General features: G+C 37.0%; 1 protein-coding gene across 1 annotated transcript in view; it reads right to left on the bottom strand.

The window, feature by feature from the left end:
• Positions 1-613: 613 nt before the first annotated feature.
• YES1 (YES proto-oncogene 1, Src family tyrosine kinase) overlaps positions 614-27628 on the bottom strand; it is a 51181-nt gene continuing 24166 nt past the window's right edge. The window contains exons 2-12 of the mRNA XM_068932298.1: positions 18905-19177; positions 14173-14272; positions 13048-13146; positions 9756-9859; positions 9435-9584; positions 9066-9221; positions 8607-8786; positions 6114-6190; positions 5610-5763; positions 5029-5160; positions 614-4191 (exon numbers count right to left, since the gene is read on the bottom strand). Of these exons, the coding sequence (XP_068788399.1) occupies positions 3983-4191; positions 5029-5160; positions 5610-5763; positions 6114-6190; positions 8607-8786; positions 9066-9221; positions 9435-9584; positions 9756-9859; positions 13048-13146; positions 14173-14272; positions 18905-19169 (1626 nt within the window). The 5' untranslated portion in view covers positions 19170-19177 and the 3' untranslated portion in view covers positions 614-3982. The remainder of the gene's footprint in view (positions 4192-5028; positions 5161-5609; positions 5764-6113; positions 6191-8606; positions 8787-9065; positions 9222-9434; positions 9585-9755; positions 9860-13047; positions 13147-14172; positions 14273-18904; positions 19178-27628) is intronic.

Raw genomic sequence — 27628 nt, 5'->3', positions numbered from 1 at the left:
ATGCTGCTGATCTTTTTCCAGCTAACCTTCTCCTGGGTCGTGAGAAGACAGAAAGCAAGGAAAAAGGGAACCTTGCTCTAGAGCGAATGCTTATGCCTGCAGCTGTGAGTGAAGTCTTGCACTTCACACTTAAAACTCTTTCACACTTAACAAAACCACCTCTATAAGATGCAGCAGCAATCCAGGAGTCTAGATCACAGCTCAGGTTTTCCACTCTAGGCTGCTGTATCAAGCCTCCCGCCAGGCCTGGGAGGTTGATGAAGCTTGGTTCCTGCACGAGCATCAGATTGAAGCAGGAGCAAGATGCAGGACTGGGAGACACCTGAACCTCCAGGCATCTGCACAGTCTTAAGTTCCTACCACAAAAGACAGTAGGCAGGCAGGGAATGTATGAATCACAGTTTTAGGCTTTAGCAGTTATCTACTGTAATAGACCTGCTTTTGGTCCCCAAATCAGTTACTCAAATTTAGTCCTAAATTCCTCAGCAGGGTGTGAGAATTTGAGTCTGCTGTTTACAACACACTTAGTTACACCTAACATGACTATGTAGCTCTGCTGCAGTCTCACATGTTGGGGGAAAGTTGGTACAAACATCTACAGCATCTTCACAGAGAAGTTAAAAACAGAGAATTTTATTGGATTAAACAGATCAAAATAAATAACAAGAGTTTGGGGCTCATTATTAAATTTAGTTAAGTTTATGTTCATTCCACATTTGAGGTTTCTCAGTATGGTGTAGCTCATGTTTCAGAATTGCCAGTATCTTAGAAGAATGAGGGTAAGAACAATGCTCTGGCTTGTTTCTACCCAGCGTCAAGCTATGGGACACTTTTTTTTTTTTTTTTTAACATGATCTTTCCAAGGCTAATTTTCAGTGGAAAGAGCTAGTCACAAATGCAGTGAAATGCCAGAATTAAATGCTTGCAAGGTTAAGAATACATAAGATGCTTGTTGTAACACTTTACGCTAAAATAGGGATGTATTTTATCTAAACAGTAGGCTCATACACATTTTTATGTTTGCAAATTTACTCAAAAATCATATGAAAATATTTTTCAAATACTACAGCTTGAAACAATGCATGACAGAAACAATCTGCAGGCCTACCACAAGAAAATGGATATGACAAAGTTCTGATGGACAACGGGGAGAGTACAGATTACCAGAAATATTACAGGATTGTTGTCATTAAAAATAGTAAAACAATTACATTACAGGACATACTAAAAATACAGTAAACTTTGCAGTCCATAGCTTCTGTAAGAACTCCTTTAGTGCTGTATTAGTTATTACTGAAACTCAGAAACAGCAGGTTGACAGTAATAGCTGCTTAATCTACAGTGGCACTGAATATACATTTCAGGATTTGGGATTTGAGTAGTACTGGTCATTGAGATAGGTAACATTCAACATAGTTGAGAAAAAACATCCGCTGTAACAAGAACAAATTTATAAAATTCCCTGAAAAATTGCACAGATATCAGCAGTGACTGCTAACGCCACATAAGAGGGAGGAAGTGTGTTTGCCTACAGTGAGGCAGCGATTGCCATCTGAGAATCGACTTTGGAATTTTTGTCCCAAGAATCCCCAGCCTGTCGACCTGTCCCTCTGGGGCTCAGTTTTGAGTCTAGACAGAATTGTTCTAGCCAGTTCCTGCCAAAGACTTCTGAACTGCTCTTGAAAAAGTCTCCCTTTTCACAGCTAGAGTTTATAACACACCATGAACTCGGCCTCTTTTATGGAAGTACATTAAAATAGTTTACAGAGGAAAAACATACACCTAAAATCTCATTAAGATAGCTGAAGCTTCAAAGTTAAATTTCCCCTTTCATTCCCCTCCCTTTCCCCTCCATATGAAGGCTACTCTGTTTTTGTTTCTTTCTTTTTTTTTTTTTTTTAAATAAGCAGATACAATCAAGGAGAAATTTATTTTGAACCAATTCTGCAAAACAGTTCAACAATGCCATACTTTATAAAAATACTTAGTTACATAATTAAACTTATTATTATTTATATAAAAAAATGTGAATGTGAATTTTAAACTCTATTAGGGTAAGAACCACATCAAGGTCTTCAGGTGAAACACAAATAAATTTTCATAAACATACAATCTCTTTTGGAGAAGTTTTATAATACACAACCATTTACAATGAACATGTTCATTAAGTCAGTGTTTTATTCCTTTACTATACAAGTGTTATTACAATGAACTGTTCCACTCAGTAATTAAAATCCAAACAATGCCAGTGTCATTTTTTGGCATTCTTTGTTACAGCTGTATTAATACATAAATGCGTATGATTGTGTTATTCATTTTAAAATATTTAGAAAAATTAAAATTCCATTTTTTTGGCTTTTTTTTTTTTTTGTACATAAAGCCCTTTTAAAATTTGATAACCACAGATGTGATGAGGGATGATGAGGGAAAATGGAAAATGATGGCACTGTTCTTATAAAGATCCATTTGGTAGCTGGATTCAGTGTAGTGTAAACCCATGGAAAAAATGTTAGGATTAGTACTGGAACTATATTGCCAACTTTTCTGAAATCCGTTTGTTGGATAGCTTCACAATGATAATATGAATTCCAACCCAACAGCTAAATATGAGTTTAGTGTTTCAAAATTAAATCATACAAGCTTGATCGGAAATTCAAAAACCTCATGCAAGCTGTTGAATAGAAGACATGATGTTATTGCTTGATATGTCAGTAGCTGAAGAAAAAAAATCTACATGTAGTGTAAGCTGTGCTGAATGCCAGCAAAAGTTCATTGTCACTATATTCGGTCAATATTAAATATACTTTATCCCTTTAAGTTTTTAAACTTTCACATTTTCTTCTGTTTATTTTTAGTTAAATAATTCTCTGGGAAGGGCAAAAGTGGGAAGATAAACTGTGTGTAAGAGTGTCTTAATAGTCAAGAAAAGCAAAAGTGCAATCAAATCCCTGAACTAGTGACAGTTTACGTTTGTGGCACCCACCCTTATTAACACACATAAAAGCCACATATAACAGTACCAAATCTGTCTCTGAAAAATGGACTAAAAGTGGCCATTTACCAGCTTCCGTCTTGCTTTCATGGTGAGCTTTGTGCAGGCAGTCTTCCCATACAAAAGCTCTTTGTAAGATCGGAGCTTAAAAGATCAAAGGATTTTCCCCCACCCCAATTTTATTATAAAGTTTCAAGTTCAAATATCATCATACTTTATCAGCATAACTTTATGAAACATTACCTCATTTTCTAGTTACCTTCATTATTCTTAATTAGCTATGCAGATAGAAAAAAAGAAAAATCTCTCATGCTACTTTCCAGTTACATTAATAACACGTATTAACACAGTGCATTATGTTCTCTAATTTCACTATTGAGGTCTACCACTTAGATCAAAGTTTGTCATACATGTTCCAATTGCTCTTTTAACCTGCCTACCCTAATTAAGTCCATGCAAGAGGAAGCTTAAAAATCAAGACTATGCATGAATGGGGTTGTACCATCTTTAAGGGAAAAAGACCCAGGTAATTTTGAATGCAGGAAGTTTTACAGAACTGGAATAGAATTGTTTGGTCCCATAAAGTTCCTCTGCTTTAAAAATGTCCTACCCCAAGATCACTTGCAATTCCAGACAATTCCCTCTTTAGCAGAATGATTATTAAATGTTGGGAAAAGAAAGGATTTGAAACATTGGTTTTGCTGCAATGGTTCACACCAAACACTCATTTTACCACCCTGTATTTTCAATAAGCTTCCTTTGGACCCTGAAATCAGTTGGGAAAAAGAAAAAAATAATCACATCATTGGTAAATTAGGTTATAACACTTCAAAAGTGGTTTTGTGCAACTGTATTATGAAATTCCAGTTTGCCATTAAAAGCATGCAAAGTAGTGAAGATTTTCCTTCCTTTGATTCCTTAAAGACATCAGGAATTCTTTGCAAGTCTTTTACATTTGGCAGATTTGTGCATGTTATACAGACTGTTGGCTTATAAATTGTCTCCAGGCTGGTACTGTGGTTCTGTAGCAGTAAAGTAGTCCTCCAAGAAAGACTGTATATATTCAAAGGTTGGTCTCTCATCAGGGTCCTTCTTCCAACACAGTTTCATTAGCTCATGGAGAGACTCTGGACAGCCTTGTGGGCAAGGCATCCTATATCCACGTTCCACTTGCTCCAGAACTTCCCGATTCACCATCCCTAAAATGAAAGCATTTTATCTTTGAATGACATTATACAAAGTACAGTTTGCCAATTTTTTTCAAGTCGTCTTTCTTCAAATCCAATGCTGTTAAGACATGCATATGAATCTACCATGACAGAACCTGCAATATGCACACTTCATATTGAATCAATTTTTAAAAATTTTCAGTAAATACATTTTCTGAAAATTATTTCCTTATTCCAGCAATTCCCCCGTATCTGGTCCTTCGTCCACTTGTATACTTATTCATATGTTTTGTTACAGATCATTTACCACTGTCTTGGGCCTGTGCTTTCAGAAAGGAGACTCAGGAACAAACGCCTTCTGTCTGTATTAAATTCCATTTAAGGACCACTTAATTTGAAATCTGACCATGAAAGAGACAGTATATACTAGACAGAAGTGTCTTAAAATTTCAGTCACAAACAGCAAAATATCTGACAAAATATGTTACACATGTTTGGTTTCAAAAACTGGTCTAGCAAGTTCACCCTACAGATACTTACTGTAAGCTGAGAAAATATGAAAATTAGATATTTCAGAATCTGATCGGTAGCAAAATATAAGGATACTAAGTCATCTGAAATGACCTATCAGTCATATTTACAAATGTTACTATCCTGAAACACTTTAATTATACAGTAGTTAATCTGTTAAAACAATAACAACAAAAAAAAGTAACTTTGTGAACACAGGAACCAGTGAAGTGTGACTTAAGTATTTATCTCTGCTTGATGACCGTGGCCTCTGAATGAAGGTAAAAAGCATAAAAGGTAGCTTCAAAAGCACAGAAAAGCATCCAAAAAGGAAAATCCATTAAATTTTCCTCTTACCTGGATATGGCACTCTCCCTTTCGTTACCAGTTCTGTCAGTAAAATTCCAAATGACCACACATCCGACTTGATTGTAAACCGACCATACAACGCTGCTTCAGGAGCTGTCCATTTAATCGGAAATTTAGCTCCTAAAGAGATTGGAAAGACAGATACTTAATTTTCCTTGCTTGTTTATCATCTATTTACACTTATATTACGAACTGAAAAGCAGTAGGGCAGCAACTACTGGCTACAATTTTTCTAAGCAGTTTAAGAAGGGGAGTAATCTTCGGGATGTGATGAGCATGCTCTCTGGAATCTCAGCCCTCTTCACACTCTAGCAACTTATTACCTAAAAATAAGTAAAAACGTCTTCTGAAAGCATAAGCAATCTGCCAAATAATTTTGAACATTAAAAACTTTACAAAAACTGCCCTAGGAGAGGGGACAACCTAACCTACCTAACTGTGAAGGTACACTTATATGCCTAATTTTTATCATACAGACAGAATACATGCGCACATTCTGCTAAATGTGACAGTTCATAACAACTTTAAGGTAACTGGATTTATTTATTCAGTAAATAAACCAGTCTTACCTTGTCTTGCAGTGTACTCATTATCCTCTATTAACCTTGCTAAACCAAAGTCTGCTATTTTACACACAAGATTGTCTCCTACAAGGATGTTAGCTGCCCGGAGATCCCTGTGGATGTAGTTCATTCTTTCAATGTAAGCCATGCCATCAGCAATCTTAAAAATAAAGTTTTATTAATAATTATTTTGATTATTATATATTAATTTCTCCAAAGCATTAACATATGTCCTTTTATTTTAGTTCCATTCTCATTACATAAGCATGGGAAGTATGACAAAGCAAGACCTTATGACCACATACTAATCACAGGGTGTACGGTTTACAGTATTTGCTAATTTGCATCTAGACAGTTTCCTTTTGACAACTTACAAATCTACAACAGAAGATGCGAAGAAAAGCAAACAACGGCCATATCAACTAAATGTAAATATTGAGTGTTATCTGATATACTTTCAAATCTCTTCCCTAAGCGCAAAATGCACTTTTCTTGATTTATACAACGTACCTGTGCAGCCATGTCAACCAACTGTGGGAGTTTTAAGTACTTCCCTTCTCCTTCTTTTAGGAAGTCTAGCAAGCTGCCTGTAAAAGATGACACAAACATTTTGGGAAAATATGGTAAAAATCATAAACTTGACCTAGACACGATAACTTAACACGCTGAGCTCCCAAACTCTCTGTTTGAAAACCCTCATTTACCAATACCCACAACCCAATCAATGCCTATAGTCGACTCTGCCCTTATGATTAGTTAGTGCAAGTTTTATCCAAGCATTACGGAGCCAGTTTCATTAATTTAGATAACTGAACATTAATAAAATAGACTGCCACCTGATGACTATTCGGCAGGATGACTATACATAAGGATTTTCCAAGATTCCTGGTATCAATGCCCCTCCTATTTGAACTTTTTTCCATAATAAGTTTTGTAATTAAAGAACAAAACAAAACAAAATTCCTGGATGAAAATTAAATTTTTCCTAGTTAAGTTCTTCTGTCAGTTCCCATTATATACTAGAAAAATGACTGTGAAATTGCTGCTTCTGTTTTGTTGCTTTTTCTTCCTCATAAGGGAAGAAAAAGCATCTTCCATTCTTTGAGATGTATTATCTTCTCCCGTTATACAATGCAATTGTGTCTAGAACATCACAACATTAGTAGTATTTGAAGTGAGTTCCACAGACCTCTGTGCCTTTCAATATAGTAAACTTTACATGTATGGTAAAACTCTGTCGCTAACATAACAGTTTTCTCCACAAGTGTTATTAGGGATATAGGAACGTGATCTTTTTCTTAAGAAACTGGTAAAGACTGAATAAAGATGAACAACTAATCGATCTTGCAAAATTGCAAAGACAAAGAGTGCAGTGATTGTGGGAAAGAAGTCACTAAACTGCAGATTTTGCAGTGGAATTTATCGCAGCAGTCATGAATTAGACATCTCTGATAAGTTTTTAGCCATTTGCTATATTTTTACATCAAAAGTAGAAGTGTGACAGGCCAGACCCATGCTGCTGCTGATGTTTGTTTTAGGATTTAGCATGGACTTTTTCCCCATGTCAGATCATGAGCTCGCTCATAGGACTGCAGAAAAGCAAAGATTTCACACTGACTTCAGTAATCTGTCCACAGACAAAATCATTTTTGGGTACTATACAGTTCCTACTCAGCTTTTTTCCTGGGAAAAAGAAAAAGAAAAGAAGAAAACCTTATTCTACTGTTGCAGTCTTTGAGGTATGAAAACATATGAAAGCTCATGGGACAGGAAGAGGGAAAGCCACACAAATAAAACCCACATAAAGTGTCACTGTAAGTCCATAGTTTTATGGCATCTTTTTAAAGCAAGAAATAAAATACACTTTTTTTTCCTCCAGTACTTTTTACCTTTTTTTGGTAAAATACGAGCTTTTTTTTTTTTCAGATGAAAATGAACTTGCAATGGCATTTTGAATCTGTAATTTAGACGAACACGCAATGGCTTCTGCAATTCTTTACTTCTGTTTTTGTAAGGTAATATCCCAGTTCCAATTTTAATCTTTATTTTTTCTTAGATGGAATGCTTGAAAGCAATTGCTTATCTTGATTGTCTTGCCAGATGTGATTTTTTATGACTGCTGTAAGGTCTGACAGAGACACTGTCTTGTTTTATTTAGGAATAAAAACAACACAGAAGGAACTTCTTATATTTTCTACTTCTTTCTACCTTTCCAGCCTTTGAAAAATTATTTTAAAAAAATCCATTCAACAGAGAAGGGAAAAAATGCTTGTGGCAGCGTGCTGAACATAAATTGCAACTCTCTTGACTTTGACATTATTTATTCTTCTTACCAAGAGAGTAAAAGTTTTCTGCGAGATGAGTAGAAAACTGCATTTTTCAAAACCTGGAATAACTGATTTGAGAATCTGCTTCTTCTTAATACTAATATGCTTACAACCTTTACTTCCACACTCAGCCTAAATCTCTAAATCTCTTTTTCAGGAGGGAATGGGGAGGGGGAAATGATGCAGAGTAAGGCAAGAAGGAAGGAAGGGATGGAAAACAAGAAAAGAAGGAATCTGAGAAAGAACAAGCTATTTAAAATTCGCAATTACTCTGCCAGAGAGAAAAAAACCCAACTGATTCTGTGGTTGTGAACATGACCTGGTTACAGGTAGGAGTATTCTCATAATGATATTCCCAGCTATACCATCTAATTTAAATGCAACAGGCAGTACACATTTAAAAAAAAGAAAAAAAAAAAAAGGAAAAGGGAAAAAGTGGAAAAAAACTCTTGGAAGATTAGCAAGGATGAAACAGATGTGCAAAAAAACATGCCTCCATCCATGCTCTAAACCATAACTGCTTCAAGTAGGTCAAGTGTTGCTCATTTTATTTTAATCAAAATTACCATTTATACTCCAGTCAGCTTAAATCTAACATTAATTAAACGTTTAATTTGTTGCTGAGACTTTAAATAAACTTGTAAATTTAGTATCTAAAAGCTATTCAGTCACATACCTTTTGTCATGAATTCAGTGACTATGTAGATCGGTTCCTCAGAAACAACAGCATACAGTGGAACAAGCTTGTCATGTCGCAATTTCTTCATGATCTGCGCCTCTTGCAGGAAGGCTTCTGGCATCATTGTACCAGGTTTTAGTGTCTTGATTGCTACTTTTGTGGTTCCATTCCATGTTCCTGGAGAATCAAATTACATTTCATTCTCTGCTAGAACACTGAAGAGTTTTTACTGCTAAAACCATTTGCTTTTTGCTTCCGTTTTGTCAGTTAACAGAATAATTATAAATCAGTAACTATATTGAAAATTAATTTTAACTTCACATGATTGGTCATAATTACTATTTTTCCCTTCAATTCTTTATCAAATTATCTTTTCAAGACTTTAATGCTGATTTATCTAAAATACTATTCAAACAATCATACAAACAACTGAAAGGTATTACACTAGGTTCTTACCCATCCACACTTCACCAAAACAGCCTTGGCCCAACTTAACCTCTAGCCTCAGAGATTCTCTAGGAATTTCCCAGGCATCTTTTGCTAGTCCCTGGGTTTGCGGTTTCACAGTTGGACACACAGTTGTTAGCTTATGACACAGCCCATCAGCGTGTTCTAGAAAATGGAAAAGATAGTTTTCATCAACGTTAGCATATTTCTTTTATGTAAGTTTTGTAGTTAAATAGAGATAAAACTATTTAATTTACTGTTTGTCAAAGTCAAGAAGTAATTTTATAATATTAAATTTTTTTTAAAAAGCTACATATGCAGTTTTTGTTCCTCACAGTGGGCACAAAGCAATATCGGAACACTGGAATTTAGGCTTACCTCTGTAGTGTTTTACCAGCTTCTGTAGAGATTCAAATTGTGCTCTGGTTGTGATATAGTATCCACCATTATCAAGTTTTCTGATTTTGTAGTGTTTCACATTATCACCTCTAACCTCATCCCAGTCACGTATGGAAAGGGAGTAAGCACCTAGAAAATGAATTAAATTTTTGGTGAACAGTCAAACAGAAAAGCATATTTAATAAATTTCCCCTACTCTCGTTACAAATGCTCACATGTACAGGTACAACGTGATAGATGTAAAATTGACGTTTGGGAGCCAGGGTGGGACGGAAAGGAAATATCCAGAAATAGACATACCTTTAGTGGTTTCACTCTCTCTCACTAAGAAAATACCACGCTGGTTGCCAGGATTTAAAAGTAGCCTTTCTGCATCCTTCCTGCCCATCTTACCAAAATACCACCTAGGAAAAGTTAAAGGAAACATCTGTAAATAAAAACTTCCTAAGCTCGGGGAATCAGATAAAGAAAAATATATCAGAAGTACTGAAGTACTGACTTTAGAAGGTCTGAAGTACTGGCTGGACTGCCAATATCCAAAAGTAGTTACAGAATCACTGAACGGTTGAGGTTGGAAGGGACCTCTGGAGATCATCTAGTCCAACCCCCCTGCTCAAGCAGGGTCACCTAGAGCACACGGCCCAGGATTGTGTCCAGGTGTGGCTTCTGAATAGCTCCAGGGAAGGAGACTGACTCCACAGCCTCTCTGGGAAACCTGTTCTAGCGCTCAGTCACCCAAACACAGATGAACAAAAGTTATGACACCCATATAACTGAAAGATTAGGATGACCTATTTTTATTCTAATATGGTTCTAATTTAATATAAAATATACCTATTTTATTCTAATATGGTTCTAATTTCTACTGTTTTCAAAATCTTTTGAGAGGCCTCTATCCACAAATACTATGTTTTTCTGATGACTTAACAATAGACATCAACAGTATCCACCTGCTAAAGTAACACACTCTTTGTAGTTAAGAAGTTCATAAGACAGGCTGACTCAGAAGACAGTGAAATACTGTTGGTGGCAAACTCAGAGCACTGCAACAGCTCTAACTACCTTTTCTTTTGTAGACGTTTCAGTCATGTGTTAAAAAGCAATATCTGATGCAAAGTGGGTGTGCATAAATATCACTGGATCACAGAATCATTCAGGTAGGAAGGGCTCTTGGGAGGTCTCTAGTCCCACCTCCCGCTCCAAACAGGGTTAGCTCTGAAATCAGTCCATGTTGCTCAGGGCTGCGGTCAGCTGGTTCTTGACAAACCTGCAAGGACAGAAACTGCACAACCTCTCCGGGCAATCTGTGCCTCTGCCTGGCTGTCCTCAGGGTGAAAGTTTTTTTCCTTATTTCCAGTTGGAACCTTCCTTTTTTCAGCTTATGGACATTGTCTCTTGCCCTCCTGCTGTCCTTCCCAGTAAAGACAGCACTGTTTTCTGCTGTTCATGTAAAAACACCCCTGTGATAAGTATCATTCAGTTCTCTTCCATGCTCCATGAGTAACAGTCCATCTTCGCTGGCTGTTTTGCGCTGTTTTTCTTGCCTAAAATTCTTTCACAAAAGAATTTCTTCTTCTGTGTTCCCAGAGCATACTCATCCTCATAAACAGTATGCACAAAGTTCTGTCTGATAATTTTAATGTCCAGCTGCCAGTGAATCTCCCGGCTTTGTAACACTTATTTCTACCCATATTTTATTGGAATTGTGGGCCTCAGAGATATAAAAAGAGGAAAAGCGTAAATTTCAAACATTTTAATTTGGGACTGTCACAGCACCAAGCAAACCTGGCACTGTAGGTGCAGGAAGAGGAAAAGTAGCATTGTAAACCACTGCAAAACAGTGATTTTGTGGGGGAAATTTTGTGGGAAAAAAAGTAGGTAAGAAGGGATCATTTTGTTGGCATGTGATTAGAATAGCCTAAGCAATCGTTTAGGAACATCCAACTTATTTTTACGTTTTCTTACGTTTGCAGTTTGACTGTATAACTAGATGGGCAAAGTTAGAATTAGATATGGGAGTATGTACGTTTAGGACAACTTGGATGTAACCTATAATCTTACTGAAACAAACTTCAACCCCAGTAATTACTTCACATGAAAATGCCTCTTCCCTAGACTACTATGGCAATTTACAAATTATGTTGTAAAGTGTTATTTTATTTTACTACCTATAAAGTAATAGAAGAGTTTATTTGTCCTTTTTTATGAGCATTCAACATGGCAGCATTCAAAAGCCACAGGGATAATATGGATCCTGTAACAAGTAGTTTGCAACATAAATGCCTTTAGGCTTAGAAAAGACTACTTAAGAAAGAAAATCCTAGCAATTTTGTGGCTGTATATTGGTTTTGCACTTGTAACTCCAGCTGCAATCACAACACAAAATCTATAAACGCTGTCAAAGCCAAAGGCTAACAAATGAACTTTAAAGCAAATGAACTCTATTCTAAATGCTGTGGTAACATTTAATAAAATTAGCACTAGCTCTTTAAAATACTACATTTAAACAAACTTCCTCACTCATTGCCTCTCAGTCCCACCTCCAGCCATCACATAAACCCACGACAAACCTCCCTCCCTGCCTTTTGCCAGTATTCAGGAGCAATACTTGCTTTCTAAAGCACTGCATTCTTAGCTAGCAAAGGACTATGGTTTCTACTGGTACCACCAATACAGCTCTAATGGCAATACACCTTTATCACACCGTTTTTTGGCTTACAGACCATGACTTTGAAAATAACTGAAACTTAAGGACATTAAGCAACAGTGAGACTTTGACGCAATCACTTTCCAACAGCAAACAGCCAGGTGAAAGCAGCAGTAACATGCTAAAATCTCAGCTTGAGATTCAGGAAACATCTTGGAAATTGGGCTGTTTTCCCAGAAGTGCAATAGGAAACATAAAAGTGCCCAGATCATGCATCAGGGAAACACTTATTGGCAGTACCATGCCTGTATATTGAGCAGTGGAATTTTATAGTTTCTAGTACAATAAATGCAATTAATCCCTTGAAACAAGTACCTCCTCAAATTGCCCCCCAACTTGTAATTCCCTGAATAATTCAATGCAATTTTTAAGTGCTCGGGGAATACATCAATGTAGGAAGTGCTGGCCCTGCAAGCAATACAATTTTCTCAATTCTTAGCAGTCCTTAGCACGCCTAACAATTTTGTACCAAAAGCTGTTACAGACTGATAGCTTAGCAGTAACGGCCCATGCAAATGTTTTTTCAGAAAGTAAGACTAGATGCTATCAAGGATGTAGCTGACCTCGAATTAGGATTTCCCAAGTAAAACTATGTGTAAAAACCTGGAGTTGAAGGACGTGTGAACTCTTAACTGAAAAACATGTATTTTTACTTTATCCCTCCATACAGCAAGCATAAAACATTTATGTGAGTAACTACCTCACATCTATTAATAATTATACCTTTAACACCACCTAAGTAGCATTTTTGTCCTTGAATTAGTAATATTTTCCTATTTCCTCATTAAACGTTACATGTAGTGACTTCAGGGAACGCTATCACCATAGGACTGTAAGTGCAGAATGGATAATAAGAACAGATTGACAGGAAACTGAATGTCTTACTCTTCTGCTTGAATGGAGTCTGCAGGAGCTACATAATTACTTGGGATGTAGCCCGTTTTTCCTGTAGCAATGGATCTTGCTTCCCACCAGTCTCCTTCCCTGCAATGCAACATCAATTATCTCTTCAACCTATAAACAATGCATCACTCCTTAACAGCTGTAACATCCTCACATACGAAATGCAGGCTAAATTTCAGTCAACATTTTATCTTAATTAAGGCAGTATTCGAAATAATTTGCACTGCACCCAAATTTGTTTTTGTCTTATTGTAAGCTACATGAGTGCCTCTTAGTGGAATTTTGTATTTTAGTTTTTTTTTTAAATGTAAACAGAAGCATTTATCTATATTTGCAACATAGAAATCTAGAACAAAAAGTTTTATGGCAGAGCTGTAAACAAACTTCACAGTACTCTAGCCTTAATCTGCCTAACCCAGACCCAGATCACTCTGCCCATGTTTTGACAGTGAGCAACACAGGAAATGGGAAGTCAGCTAATAAAACTGGAGAACTGGATGAATGAAAACCACTACATGTATGAATTAGAATTGTTACCACAGCCAAAAATCTGCAGGTAAAGAAACCTCCGAGGTGTAAAAATAATTTCCTCTTTAATAGGCTTTTAGAAATCAGACTGTAATACTGTAACATTACTGCAATTAAACTAGAATCTCAAACTGCTGAGATAACTTAGTGTGGATTTCCAAAGGAGGCTGGTAGGACCCACTTCCACTCCGAGCTGTCCTTGCCTGGAGCCAGGGTGCTCAGCTCCTGCATTCCCAGTGCAGTTTCCTCCCACCCTCCCTGACCTACCTGTCAGAGAGAACCTGCAACATGCAGAGTCTGGGTAACATGCTTTTCCACCTCTGCTGCCCAAAAGAGCATAGCTGTGCCTCAATACCGGAGGGAATTACCAGAACATAACCCTATTAACAGAGGAAAAGAGGGCTTTGGGCTTCCCCAAGTTATTGTCTTATCAGTATCACTACTTTAATCCCTTATTTGTTGAACTCTCTAATTCAAGTAAGAAAAAAAAAATCGATCTACTCTTCACTGAAAAAGATTTAAAGAAATATTGGATTAATATTTCTTCCCCACTTCCCAGTGGAGTTCGTGAAAACTTACGTGTTGTTTATTATCTGGAACCGTTCGCCTTTCTTAAATGAAAGGTCATCTGTAGTTCTAGCTTCGTAATCATATAAGGCCACAAATACAGTAACACCACCTTAGGAAAAGGAGGAGGAAAAAAGCATATGATATAGTAATAATGCTGCAACACGTGATTTAAGTACTAGTCCATGAAAACAACTCATTAATTTTGATTTGGAAGCAAATCAACACTTAGGGTTCCATCTCACTGCAGAAGCTGGATCAATCATCAGCTAGTTTCTTAAGACAAAGGAAGGCCTATAAACAGATACCTCTAAAAAAGCTGATTATCTCCACATCAAAAAAGACAGCTAGATACATCACTGGAAATACATTAATAATTAGAGCACGTTTACAATGAAACCTGTACAACATTAAATGTTAAGCTAATTTATTGTTAATAAATGCAACCCTAGAAGAGCCTACAACACCTTGAAAGCATTGTATTAAAATATCAACTACAAATTTTTACAAAACAATTTTCTTGTTAAAAGAAAATTTATTCTCTACAAATAACTGATGTGTTCCCATTTTTCTGGGGTTACAGATCTAGGTCTACTCAAGGAATGAAACTAGAAACAGAAGCACCCCATAATGGACAAAGTCATTTCACTGCTCTAGGACTTTTTTTTAAATTCCATCTGGTCTCCCAATCAGCGAAGCAGATCTTTGCTGAGGATGATCCATAACTGCATTATTGTAGAGACCGATATCCAGAGTTATTTCATATAATGAGCAAACACACTCCCCCAGCTCTTTGGATTTTGCTTCCCCTGCCACTCCTCTGCTGTGCACCATGTTGCTCCACGTCCCGTGAACAAGACGCAAGTGAGAGAGAACGATGGTAAGAAGGGTCCTGTATTTATCATAGGAAAACATTTTCTAGCCTTAAAAGAACTAATCTGTAAAACCAGACTAAAGGAGGAGTAGGAGGGAAAGGAGAACATGCTGAGACGTACAAGCTACAGGCAAAAATAAAGGACTACACAGCCTAACTAGAAGAAACTTAAAAGAGAAAATGGTTCATGGACAATTTAGAAAGACTTCCCAAGCTCTAGAAAGTCTGTTTCACAGTCTAATAGAAGCTTACAAAGTTTAATGTTAGACCAAACAGTAAAATAGTTTATTTTCAAGAGTATATTACATTTCTAACGTGCCTATATGTGTACCTGGATACACGCAGAAGACCACCTGCAGAAACATATTATTTCTATTTTTAGATGCTATGATTAACATGACAGTGAGTGATCAGAAAGGAATCCTAATGCAACAGTTATTTTCTACTTCCAGTGTTACTATTTTACTATGGATACTTTCTGACAGAAAAGTTCCAAGTCACTTAAGTATTTTCATTTGATTTAGAGTCTTCCTGAGAGTACACTACTTCAGCAGGGTAAAGCTGGAAATGAATTTACAGTTCTTCTAGGAAAAACAGAAAAAAAAATCCCCCATAAGAGGTTAGAGTAGATGGATTTTGTTAATGTGTGATTTACAAATCAAGAATAGTTAAAATATCTCCCAGAAGTTAACATCTAACCAAAATTAAAAATCAACACAGTTCTACAATTTTCCCCGTGTGTTACTGTATTATTATTTTGATGACACAAGCCGCTGCATGCAGGAAAAAAACTGTGGGCTGCTGCATGCAGAAGAAAGTTGTGGGATAATATACCATGTTCACACAAACAGAAACAAAATGTTAAGGAACTAAACCATCTCTGCAGAACTCTTCAGAAAGAGTTCTTCCCTGAAGAAAATCAAAACTCTGAAGTTACAATATTACTTGCACATAAAGCAACTGGGAGACTCCACTTTAGAATAAACTGTACTACATCTAGAAAGATATTAATTCAACATGGGAATAGGACAGATACTAATTCTTCTAAACAGAGTAACACTAGTCAAGAAAATGAAACAATGGATTCATATATAATCCATGCAACAAGAGATATTAATATCTGCGTGCTTTGAATTATTTAAGAGAACCAAAAAGGCTAGTGGATTATATAATCCACGTAAAGTTTTGTTTTGATTTCAACACTTCAGCCAACAAAATCTCTTTTTATTCTCACTCACAAATGTAGTTTATTTCATAACAAAAAAATAATAAAAAAGCTTCAGGCAACAGCATCAACACAGTAATTCAAACAAACATATGTATCTCAAATGTTTTTCAAAGGCTCTCACTGCTGTCGTCTTTGTGAATCACTCCAAGGTGATCTAGCTTTTAAAGCTCTTTATGGACCTAACATTTTCGCTTAAAGAGTATCCTTTGATTAGGGCATAATTTTCTTCTAATCTAGATGAGCTTTTACAGATAGGAGAAAGCTTTCTTGCTCAGCATGAAGATTACAGAACACCTGGTTACCGAGCTTCACGGAAGGCAAGAATAATGACGGTCGCTTTTTCTGTTTTATAACACTCCATGAATGCAAAGTGTTCGATGACTGAGAACGTATAAACATAGGAGCAACGTGTCTTACATAGATTTCTCCTCTCTTTCTGCTCTAGGGGAATAAAAGATGGCCCAGCTCTCTTCAACCTTACAGCTGCAGGCTATGGTGACAACTGTATCATCCTTTTGTCAGGCATCACTGATGGACTGGTTTAAATACTACTGACACTTATGTCCTTCTGTTTGACAAGCTCATCTATTCTCTCTCTTCCTAAACAAAAGGCCACAGAACAGGATCCAATATTTTATTCGCCACAGTTACAGAAAGCTTATCTCTGCACAAAGCTAGCTGTGGTGTGCGTGATGTCTCTGTAAACAAATTACCCATCGAGACTTACTCTAGTTCATAACATGACAAGAATAGGCAAGCCTAGAAGACCCAGTACACTGTCCTGAGCTGCAGAATACCTACCCTCAGCTTTGATTACAGGCTTTGTCTGGCTGTAACAGTAATTTTATTCATTCACAAAACAGGCAACTTGGTTCCAGAAATTTGAACTGAATTTACCAAATAATTGCTGGTGAATTTTTTTATTTTAGGAAAAAAAAAGGGGGGGGGGGGGGGAGAGGAAAGAAGGGGTGTGTGTATTCGTTTCTGGATGGGCTGGTTCTACAAAACAACAAGAATACACAGGCAGTATCATTTTTACCTGATCACAAAACGACGGGGATATTCACCCAAATCAGCCTGCCTGAGGATACCTGAATCTGCGTTGACGAAATTCAACACTATCTTCCCATGAGAAATCTCTTCTGCTGATCCTGGTCCAAGATACATAACATGCTTAACTAACTGGCAGAGGGACAGGCAAGAGAACATCCTTTCTGGTCTCTACAGCAAAGGATTTATGGTATTTGGGGGTGACATTCCTGACAACTGGTGATGCTCAGGAGTGCTTGTAAGCACTACAGGAGAATTTCATGTGAACAAAAAATCAGATCTAGATTGAGTACATGCACAGAGGTCCTTGGTGGAGATGAACACCTTTTTAAGCAAGCTAAAGTTTACCTTCTAGTGCTAATGATTAAAAAGAAATGCTGCCGTTATTTCATTCCTGTGTATGTTAATACAAAACTGGGATTCAGAGCTGGCTCAAAAATTTTGAGACAAGACAGATGCTCATTTTAATTATTTGGTTTTTAATGGATTCCCATAAAGGGCATAGAAGGTGATCATTATCTGACAATTCATATTTGGTTTCCTGAATCGCTTAATGTCAAGGCCATCGGGGTTTTCACGGATCTTGAATTTCTTGTGTTGAAAAGCTTTTAAATGCCACAATAACTAAGCAAACATTTAAGCACTGTAATTGTGCTAACATCGGAGTTTTGTGGGAAAACTAAAAATAGACTAACAAAGAATTATTTATGGTATTTTGTGAAGTGTCTGTGCAAAGCTTTTAGAATAAATTACTCTTTCATCTCAAAAAACAAAAAAAAACCCAATGAAACTAAGTGAACACAGAGTAAAGCTCACCTATTGAGATTATCCATGGGCACAAAAATCACATTTTTTTTTTTAAATGAAGTTTTAAGATTTTGATATAAATGGGGAGGGAGGTTATACTATCAAATGTATGCCTTGCTTTAAAATGCTCTATCTGCAAAAACTTTATATCTCAGTCGAGAAGGTCTCTGCATCTTGCGAATTTTTACATTTTAACATTTTCAGCTTTGGTTTTCATAGGACCATCAACATGACATTTCTGCTTTTTCATTTCATAAATACTGTTCATATAGTACTCAGCATACCCTGCATACCCTGATTATCTTCACAAATGAACAGATTCAATGTTGTGCTAATGTAAGTAACTTCTAGCTAATCAAATAAATCTGAAAATTAGTTTCAATGGTTTTCTGAAATTTGAGATCATTTTCATTTTGCATCTCTCTCCTAAAGTTTAAAGCCATTATTCCATGTGTGTCTCTAACAGCTTAGAATTTCTAACATGGTTTTATCATCTATTGCCATTACTGCTTGCTTTTAAATTTCTCCATGCTCTGATCTTAACAACCCCCTGCCAAACACAAAAACCCAAACAAAAAACAGATACAAAACACCCAACCCCAAAAACGGTCGATAAGGGCTGAATTATCATCTGAGTAGGAATGGCATTGTAAATCAGAAACCCCTTAAGAGCAATTTATTTTAAATATGTTTTTTACTTTTGTATGGCAAGTGGTAGTAGTATTTCTCAAATACAGATGTCAAGCCTACAGGTAAGTTTAAAAAAATATATATATAACACTCACTCGTCAAAGTACTAGGATATGGACTTGGCACAGCTGAAAATGAAGATGATGCTCCTCCAAAGGGAGTCATTCCTGAGGGTCCTCCAAAAGGAGTCATGGAATGACTATTAAAATTAACTGCTGATCCCTTTATTGCCGGTGACTGTGTTGCTTGGCTCGAGTCTGATCCATATTGGCTAACATGGGAACTAACTGGTTCTGGAGTATTATCAGTTCTGTATTTCATGGCTGGACCTTTGTCTTCTTTGCTTTTAATGCACCCCATGGTTGCTCCTGTGAAAGCGAGAGAAAAAAAAAAAAGAGTTCATCCTTATGTTGCATCTCTTAATAGATAACGCAGAAGATTCACAAAAAGTTCTCATAAATACTGATTTATTACTATTAAAAACAATAAAAAAAAGACAACAATCCCCAGCAACTGCTACTACATGCAGATTATACGTTCCGATGAAAACCTGTTCTGGAAGAAAATTCAAAGCGTTCGCAGACTAGAGGGAACTAATTATTTTCCCCTACAAGAACACGCACTGGCAGCACATTTGGATTATTCCTCATCCCAATTCCTTGTGGACTGTACATGGTAAAAAGAAAAGACAGAGTCAGACAGACAACAGGTAAGGAAAGGATGAGGGACACTGAAGACTTCTGTAGCAAGGGAGAATGGAAACATTAGGGATTCTGAGCAGAGGTGACAAATATAGAGTAATATAAACAATTATACAAGACAACAAGTGGGAAATTTCTATTTGCTTTTTTAAGCACCTGTGCAATGAGGTTCTGATCTGCTGCTGGTATAACAACTAAGTATAGCTTTAAAGAAATATAATAAGTTTTCATCCATTTTCCCCCCCCAAATACAGCTCACAAATGAACCTGTAATATTCATGGCCATGAGATAGGATTAAGCTCAAGAGTCTAAGTAGAATTAGGAAAAAAAAAAAGTTACTCTTGTAACTACAACATCCATAGTAGTTTAGAAATGGACTACTACCCCCCGACACGTGACAACTTCTAGCTTTAAATGCCCAAGATTGTCACGAGCTTCTGCTACAGGCAAACTATTCCTGAGCTATTTACTATGGGGATAGCTGTTACCTGGTGATAGTTATCAGAGAAGAGGCAGGTCACAAACAATTTACTGCTGCTTAAGAAGTCCCCATCTGTCATTTGTCAGGTGGTGACAACTGAGAGTAGGCATCTTCTGACTTATCCCCACTGGGGCACAAGTCTGGGAGGATACAGGAGTGCATACGAGATGCAATATTAATCTGATATGAAAAGTCCTATGTTCCGGAAAAAAAATACTTTAACTTCAAAAGTAGAAATCGCCACAAAAACAGGAAACCAGCTGCTCCACATTATTTTTTAGCTGATTTGTTACAGAAACATCAGTAATTTGAAAGCATTAAAAATATGGTTTCTCGTAACTGCAACAACAGTTTCATAGATTCTTAAACTAACAATGTAGGACGAACAATTAGGAAAACAGTTTCCCATCTTATGTCCAATTACTTCTTTTTTCTTCCATTTCAATTCTCTCCTACCTTGTTGGCTATTAGGTACAAGCATCCGGAATAAAACAAATCTTACTAAACAAATACTGTCCTAATACACTGGGACAAAACATAGTTCTTAATCTAAAATTGTCTTCTGATTTCCTCTATGTAAGTAACGTAGTACAATATTAAAGATACTGTAATTTCCGGAAGAACTGTGAATCTGAGTTTCTAGAAAGAATGACCATAGGTGACCACATGAAATTTACTGATCATAAAGTTAAGAATATTCACCCTGCCACTTCAGTCCCTAATAGGGCAAAGCACTACAGACAATTACTGGTGTAGAAATGAGCAGCTGTGAAGTCAAACAACTGCATTTTTACAAATCTTGACTAGGAGTTTTATAGGGAAGAATTATGAATAATCACAGAAGCACAGCATATCTAATCTTTTACTTCTGATACTATTACTGCCAACGTATTAACTGTGCACAAATGTTGATAGAGCAACCGAGACTCAGCTACATAAATGAAAAATTTAATGCATCTAAATACCCTACAAAAGAAGCCTTATAACCTACAGTAGAAAAGCTAATTATTAATTCATGACACGGGAAAATCATGTATCAAAATACATCCTTTTAATCACTCCATCGCTGAAAAACAGACACTGTAATTTGAACCACATTTATTTGCCCATGTGATAGTCTATGGTGAATTTCTGCCTTACTTCAAGGCCTGTTTCTTTGGTTCTTTTTAAACAATTGTCATCAACAGTTTTGTACTAAAGGTGAATATAAGTCCGATCACCTTCGTGAATATGCATTTGCTAACAATATCGATATAACTTGACTTACCTACCATTGGTTAAAAGTTAAGCGTAATACATGATTCAGAAGTCCAGCACACTATTTTTGTTAATAAAGTAGATTAAAAAAGAAAGGTATGAACGTTTGTATAATTAAGCATTGATCACAGACATTTCCCCTCCCCGCCCCCCACCATTTCTGGCATGAGGTAAACTTGTAACAGGCTGATAGGACTCCAAGATTAAATAAAGCGGAAGCAAATCTACCAATCCTGGTGATACTGCGGGATTCTGCCCCTGGAATTGCTCCTTCACCCAAATGAACACTACCAATGCTACCAGCGCTGCCATTATAACTAGCATAACACATAGGTGCTCACGCACTTTAGTAATGTTTAGCAGCAAACCACTACCATTGGTTTACTTGAACGTTGACAAAGACAAGCACTTATTGAAGATGTGAACTGGTTTTAAAGAAATACAGTCAACAGTGTCTTTCCCCTGCTTCTGCCCTCCCCTCCCATTTCATTGTTGATGTAATCTTCTTCCAGGGCCTAGCGAGATTAACAACAGAGATTCAATCAGCACTTCAAAGACAAAGAAATAAACAGATTAAAATCTAAAAGCTCTACTTTTACGACTGCATATCCCCAAAAAATTTGTTTAGGGAAGCAAAACACTTCGCTTTTAAAAGTCAAAAACCTAGATGGAAAATGCCTGTAAAGTACGGTGCATGCTTTCATGAGGAGAGAGTAGAGGAATAAGGTGGGAGAAGACAGAAGCAAATAGTGAGTAACAGGGAAGGGAAAAATGATCACCCACAGTACAGAAATGAAAAAAAAAAAGATTTATTAGGGTTTAGTCTTGCAACACATTACTGCCTAAAGACCTCGACACACACAATAAGCACCTAGTATACAGTACTGGATTTGGTTATTCTAGTATTTTATTTGTTATTAGAAATGCATGCCACTGAAAAAGCTTACAACTAGTTTTGTCCCTCCTTTTCTTACAAGCAACAAAATATTAAGGAATACATTTCTGTGACAAAGCTCCTAACTCTTTTTCTGAAGTACTGAACTCTTCAGAGGCAGAGATATAGATGAGAAGTTTTTTGTTTGCTCTACAGAAGTCCATCTATTCAATGAAATGCTGGCCCAGGATAAGTTATTCACAAACCACTGTTCCACTCCCGTTAGTTAAATCATTCTTTTAGCTCAGCCTGCTGTCTGAAACAAACCAGATGAATAACTTAGAGTAGCTTGTTCGTTCTTTGAAATGAATACTCTTCTGTTCGTTCCGATTGCTGTGCAAATGTGCCTGCCTGGTGGGCGGGTTAGAAGTCAGCTTGCTGGAGGTCTATCAGGAAAGTATGTTCTGAGAGGATGGACGAAAGCACAGATGTCTTGTTCTGCTTTCTAGACGAAAACAATCCAACACTAGAATGCTTTCAAGAACTAGAAACAGCTAAAGTGATTACTGGAAGGATGGCTGAAGGTTAGCAGGTAGATGCCCATAAAATCGTCTTTTCGTCAACAGACAAAAAGAGAGTACTCTAGGAGGTAGCTATCAGATGAGAGTTTAGTGACCTGACTGAACTTTGGCCTTTGGATGACTTTTCCAAAAAGCCCATGTCAAATGTGATTCCATACTCTACAAACACCTCAGACAATGAGAAAGGCCCCCTAAACCCTCTGCCAAATTGAGAGCTCCAAGAAAGTCAACACTGCCATCTTTTTTTTCTTGACTCAGTTGTATAGCAGAGTATCATGAGGAAAAACATTGCTCAGTAATGATCTAAAAGCGAGGCTGGTAAGCTCTTTGCTATTTTTTTTCCTGCTTTCATTTCAGAAAAGATGGCCTACCAGCCTGAGAAAAATGATCTGTTCCTCAAGAGCTATCATATTCTAAGCTGCTGAGCAACTGTTTACTAAGGAGTGTTGGTAGCCTTCTCTGTTCAGTGCCGAGGGGCAGGTTTTGCAAGGGAGGCCTCATCCAGCTAATGTCCTTGTTTGTCTAGTTGATGGCTGCAGAAGCCGTTTATCCGTTGGTTCTCTGGAAAACAAGGTTCTCCGAGTACATTAAGGAAGTTCTCCTATTGAAATGAAGGAATATGTAGAGGTTTCTCTGAAAGAGGCCATTTTAACTTTGACAATCTTCTGCAACTAGCATTCTCAGAGCAAAGCAGTCTGCTGATGCCTCCAAAAAGCTGAAACTACTTATTTTTCCATAAAGGGGACTGTACCTATTGGCATCAAGATTCTGAAACCCCAAAGACCAAAAGCTGGAAGAGCCTCACGTTCGTTTCACTTCTGTTACAGATTCGATAAAAAAAAAACTGTTTGCTACAAAAATCAAGAAGAATGAGGAGTTTTTTTGGGGGCCAGCTGGAGATATATTTTTCATCTCTCACTTTTGTTATGATTCATCTCGTCCTCAGACACCTCCTGGAGACCTCAGCAAAATGTATGGCAGTGACAGCCTTATGGAGCAAAAGTTCTAACACGATGCAAAGACATTCTCAAGAATTTTCTCTTTCAACCGCTAGATTAAACCCAGTGCTAAACCATACAAGAACTAAATGCAATAAGTAGGGGAAAGGAAAAATTAATAAAGGGGAGAAAATGGCATTTCTTTTCTCCTCTCCTTTCAATTATTGAAAGTTTTTACACACAATTCAATTTTCACTATGAAGAGTCAAATGAACAACAAGCCAGCCAAATCTTTCTTCAGAAGAATAAAGAGAGACTGCAAACATCCTAACGCATGAAAAACAAACTGTGCTACATAATAAAAAACAAAGAATGCCCTTGGAGGTTTACCAACCGCTAATGAAAAGACAACAAAAAGAAATTTCCACTGCTAATCCACCTTCACTTCTCAGTACCATCAAAAAAAAAAAAAAAGAAAAGAAACATTTCAGTTCTCAAATATGAAACTGATGTTTTACAAAAAGGTCCACTGACGTTTCAACCAGAGTCATGTTTTTAAGTTATTAAAATTTCATGTAGTAATGAAGACAGGATATTTTGCAGAAAGTTCACTAATGGATCCATTAGCTAACAGCTGACTATTTGCTTAAACAAGTGCAGAGCTGATTCTGTATGTCACTGGAGACATGCAACCTATACTTGCTTTTTGTACAGCTAGGCAAACAATGCAAAGCATCTGTCAAACAGGTGGTTTCAGACAGAAGCATTTAAAAGTCATTTATTAGAAGTCACATAGACTGCGAGAGAGGAAGAAACAAAGATAACCAGAAAGAGACTAACAATCCTTTTTTGCCGTAACTATAGTAGCCAACTAATTCCGTTCACCTTTTAAAGAAGTCAATTGATGAGAGTTTTTTTTTTTTGTATACAAAGCACTCCATGTGCGTAAAGGAAAATACACTAAAGAATGAGCAAAAGTGGCTTACGTTCTTTACATAGTTACACAGTTTTCATTAGTAAATTATGCATTATCATGTGGTACAATTTACTTCATGAGCCATCAGAAATTAGTTTGCTTATTTTACTATGAACAACCCATGAAATTTCAAGAATGATGTTCTTTTGGATTCAGTCTTTACAATTAGCAATAGCACTAGCATAATGAGTCCTCAGTCTTGTTATGCATTTAAAGTGCAACTGACAATGACTTTGTAATTAGTTATGAAATAAGGAGCAAAAAGAGAAGTATAAAAAAAAGACACTGAAGCAAGGATTTAGATTATTAGAATTTCAATGTCTAGCACTCATCCAAGTGTGGTTCTACGCAGAAAAATAACCATAAAACAGCACTGTTAGACTTCAGACCCATACACTAAAATATATTTAACAGTAAAGAGATATTCTCCTTTATCACTGACTAATACAATTTGAAATTTTTGATCCAAATGTTTCTACTGACCAAATCCTGCTTTCAACATGACTGTACAAACATATTCAAGGAGAAATTCTGTGGCTGCTATGGAAATGCTTTTGATTTCACAGAAGCAGAACAAAACCCATAATGCTACAGCTAGCAAAAACAGTATAGCAAACAGAGGACATTGCACAGAGAGAAAAAAAAAGAATATAAAACTGCTTTTGTATTTGAAATACCTTTCAAGGAGTTAAAAGCTGTTGTAATTATTACATCTATTGTTCTAGGTCATGCCTTCTACAGAAATCAGATTTAACATTTGCATTAAATTATTTATTGAGGGTGACTGATCCTTTTACTGGAGGAGCTAGCTACCTGGCTGACAAGATTACTAAGATGACTGTACTCTGAAGGAATGCCAGATCTTGCAACACCACTCGGAAAGTTAGCATAAGCTGGCATTGCATAATAAGGTCCTTCAGTCTTTCATGTCCTTCCACAATTTCTTAACATTTTTTGGAATAGAAGACAAGAAGGCGGATGACGGAAGTGCGCTTCTTCTGAGCCTTGAACAGCTTGGACGTGCAAGCGTTGTCCAGCTGTATCAGATGTTGGACATACTATCTATGGAGGAGACCAGGGACTTCTAGTTCTCCAGTTTGAATCTTCTCAGACAAAGGCTTTTCTCTTGAAGAAACACCTACTGTTTTTTGCTGGAGCTCTAGAAGGTAGGAGATAGGACCCGCTCCAGCAGGCGGTACAACCCTCATCGCAGTCAACAACAGGCCCTACCATCCGACTCCAAGCTGCTGCTGGATGTGCCATTCCAGTTCCAGACGTAAAAGAAGAGTTAACTACTGCAACACTAACTTCTAACAAACAACACGGAATTAAGCCATGAGGCAGTCAAGAGAGAGGTGAACACTGTTTTCCTTCTTAGTCACACTCTTCCTTTGTCCAGGACCAAATACGTAGGATCTCCTCCCACTCAGGGAGCTGTGTCCTGGGACAGCTGTATCTATAGAGGTCTTCTTCCGTTTTAAAGGCAAGCAAACACCACAGGAGCATATTAGAAAAAAAGATTGTGTCATGGATGATACATGATCTGCTCTGCAAAATACATGCTATTATTGCTTGTAAAATTATATTTATGAGCACAGTTTTGACTACACTAGCTCAAATATATCATATTGTAAATATATTGTATGTTTCCTTTGATCAGATGTTGCATGCAAACACTGCAACCCTTCTTTTCTAAAGAAAGAGACTGACCTAGTTCAGTATCCTGTCTTCAACAGTGGCCTTAGCCTCTAACCACGAGCTCCTTCTTCACCATGCGCATGGGTCAGGATTTTGACACAAATAAAGTTGGCTTTTTGTAGAAACAATGACCAACAGCAGACGGCTATGGAAGAATACAAAACAGGACAAGCACAGACTGAAACTTTCCAAACCTCTAGTGATTTGCAGCTCAGGAATTCCAAAGCCAGCCAGACACTAAGGATTCACCTACAAGGGAAAAGTCCTACAGCTATAAACTAATTTGTGAATTCAAGCTAATGTAGTTATGTTGATGCAACAGCTGCATCGATATTTCATTCTGGTATGTCTTTACCAGAATTATTCTACGTCGCTTGGCTTAAACCAGATTAATTGTATCGAAGAAAAGAAAAAGGTATTATTATAACTACACAGACTTACACAGCCTAATTTTCTGTTCTAGACAAGGTTTCTGAAAACTACAGGAGATGTGGCAGAGGCAAGACCTAGACTGAGATCTTCCAAGTACGAGTGTGGCGGCCTGACTAAAAGCATGGCTTCATCTTTGCACTCTTGGTGCTATCATGAGCCATCTCCACTTCGGCTGGAGGCTGACTACCTTGACCAAGGTAACAGAAAGCATGAAAGAAAGCAGATGCTGGGAGGAGAAAAGAAAAAGGGGACCCTCCCCCTGCAACCTGCACTAGGCCCAGGGCCTGGACAGGGGTACCTGACTCCCTGACAGAGGAAGGAGCTGCTTCTAACTTTTGGCCTACAGCAGAGAAATGTTCTATCAGATTTAAATGTTTAAGCTTAGATATTAAAAACCAACTAACTGCTAAAGAGAACTTTCATTTTAAGACCAGGTATGTTTTCAGGATCAATTCTAAGTTTTCAGTGAAGTCAGCATTTTTTTTTGTATCCAGAAAGAGTGAAAAATAATTTGTGCTTTTTTGTACACTAAAACACTTTGTACTGTTTTGTAAACTAAAAACCTGCCAAAAAAACTAAGGCAGATCACATAAAATAATTACACAACACTGACGGATTAATTTTCTTCGTTCCATCACTGAAGACTGCAAAGGAGAGATTAACTAAAACATCAGAATTGCAAAAGCAGTCTTATGTGCTGAAATATGTAATAAATATACCCAAAGCCATTTTTAGCACTCAGGGTGACAACGTCTAGCCTTAAAATTTCAAGCCCTTACCACACAAAGAAATTGCTCTGACAAGAGAAGATACCATAGACAAAAATATTCAATGTATTGTCTAGACAGCATGACTGCTGCTCCATTGTCTTGAACATTTA

The sequence above is a fragment of the Struthio camelus genome, chromosome 2, assembly GCF_040807025.1.
Source record: "Struthio camelus isolate bStrCam1 chromosome 2, bStrCam1.hap1, whole genome shotgun sequence".
Lineage (NCBI taxonomy): Eukaryota > Metazoa > Chordata > Aves > Struthioniformes > Struthionidae > Struthio > Struthio camelus.
Note: the sequence above shows the minus strand (reverse complement) of the source record. Positions and strands in the feature narration are given on the sequence as shown.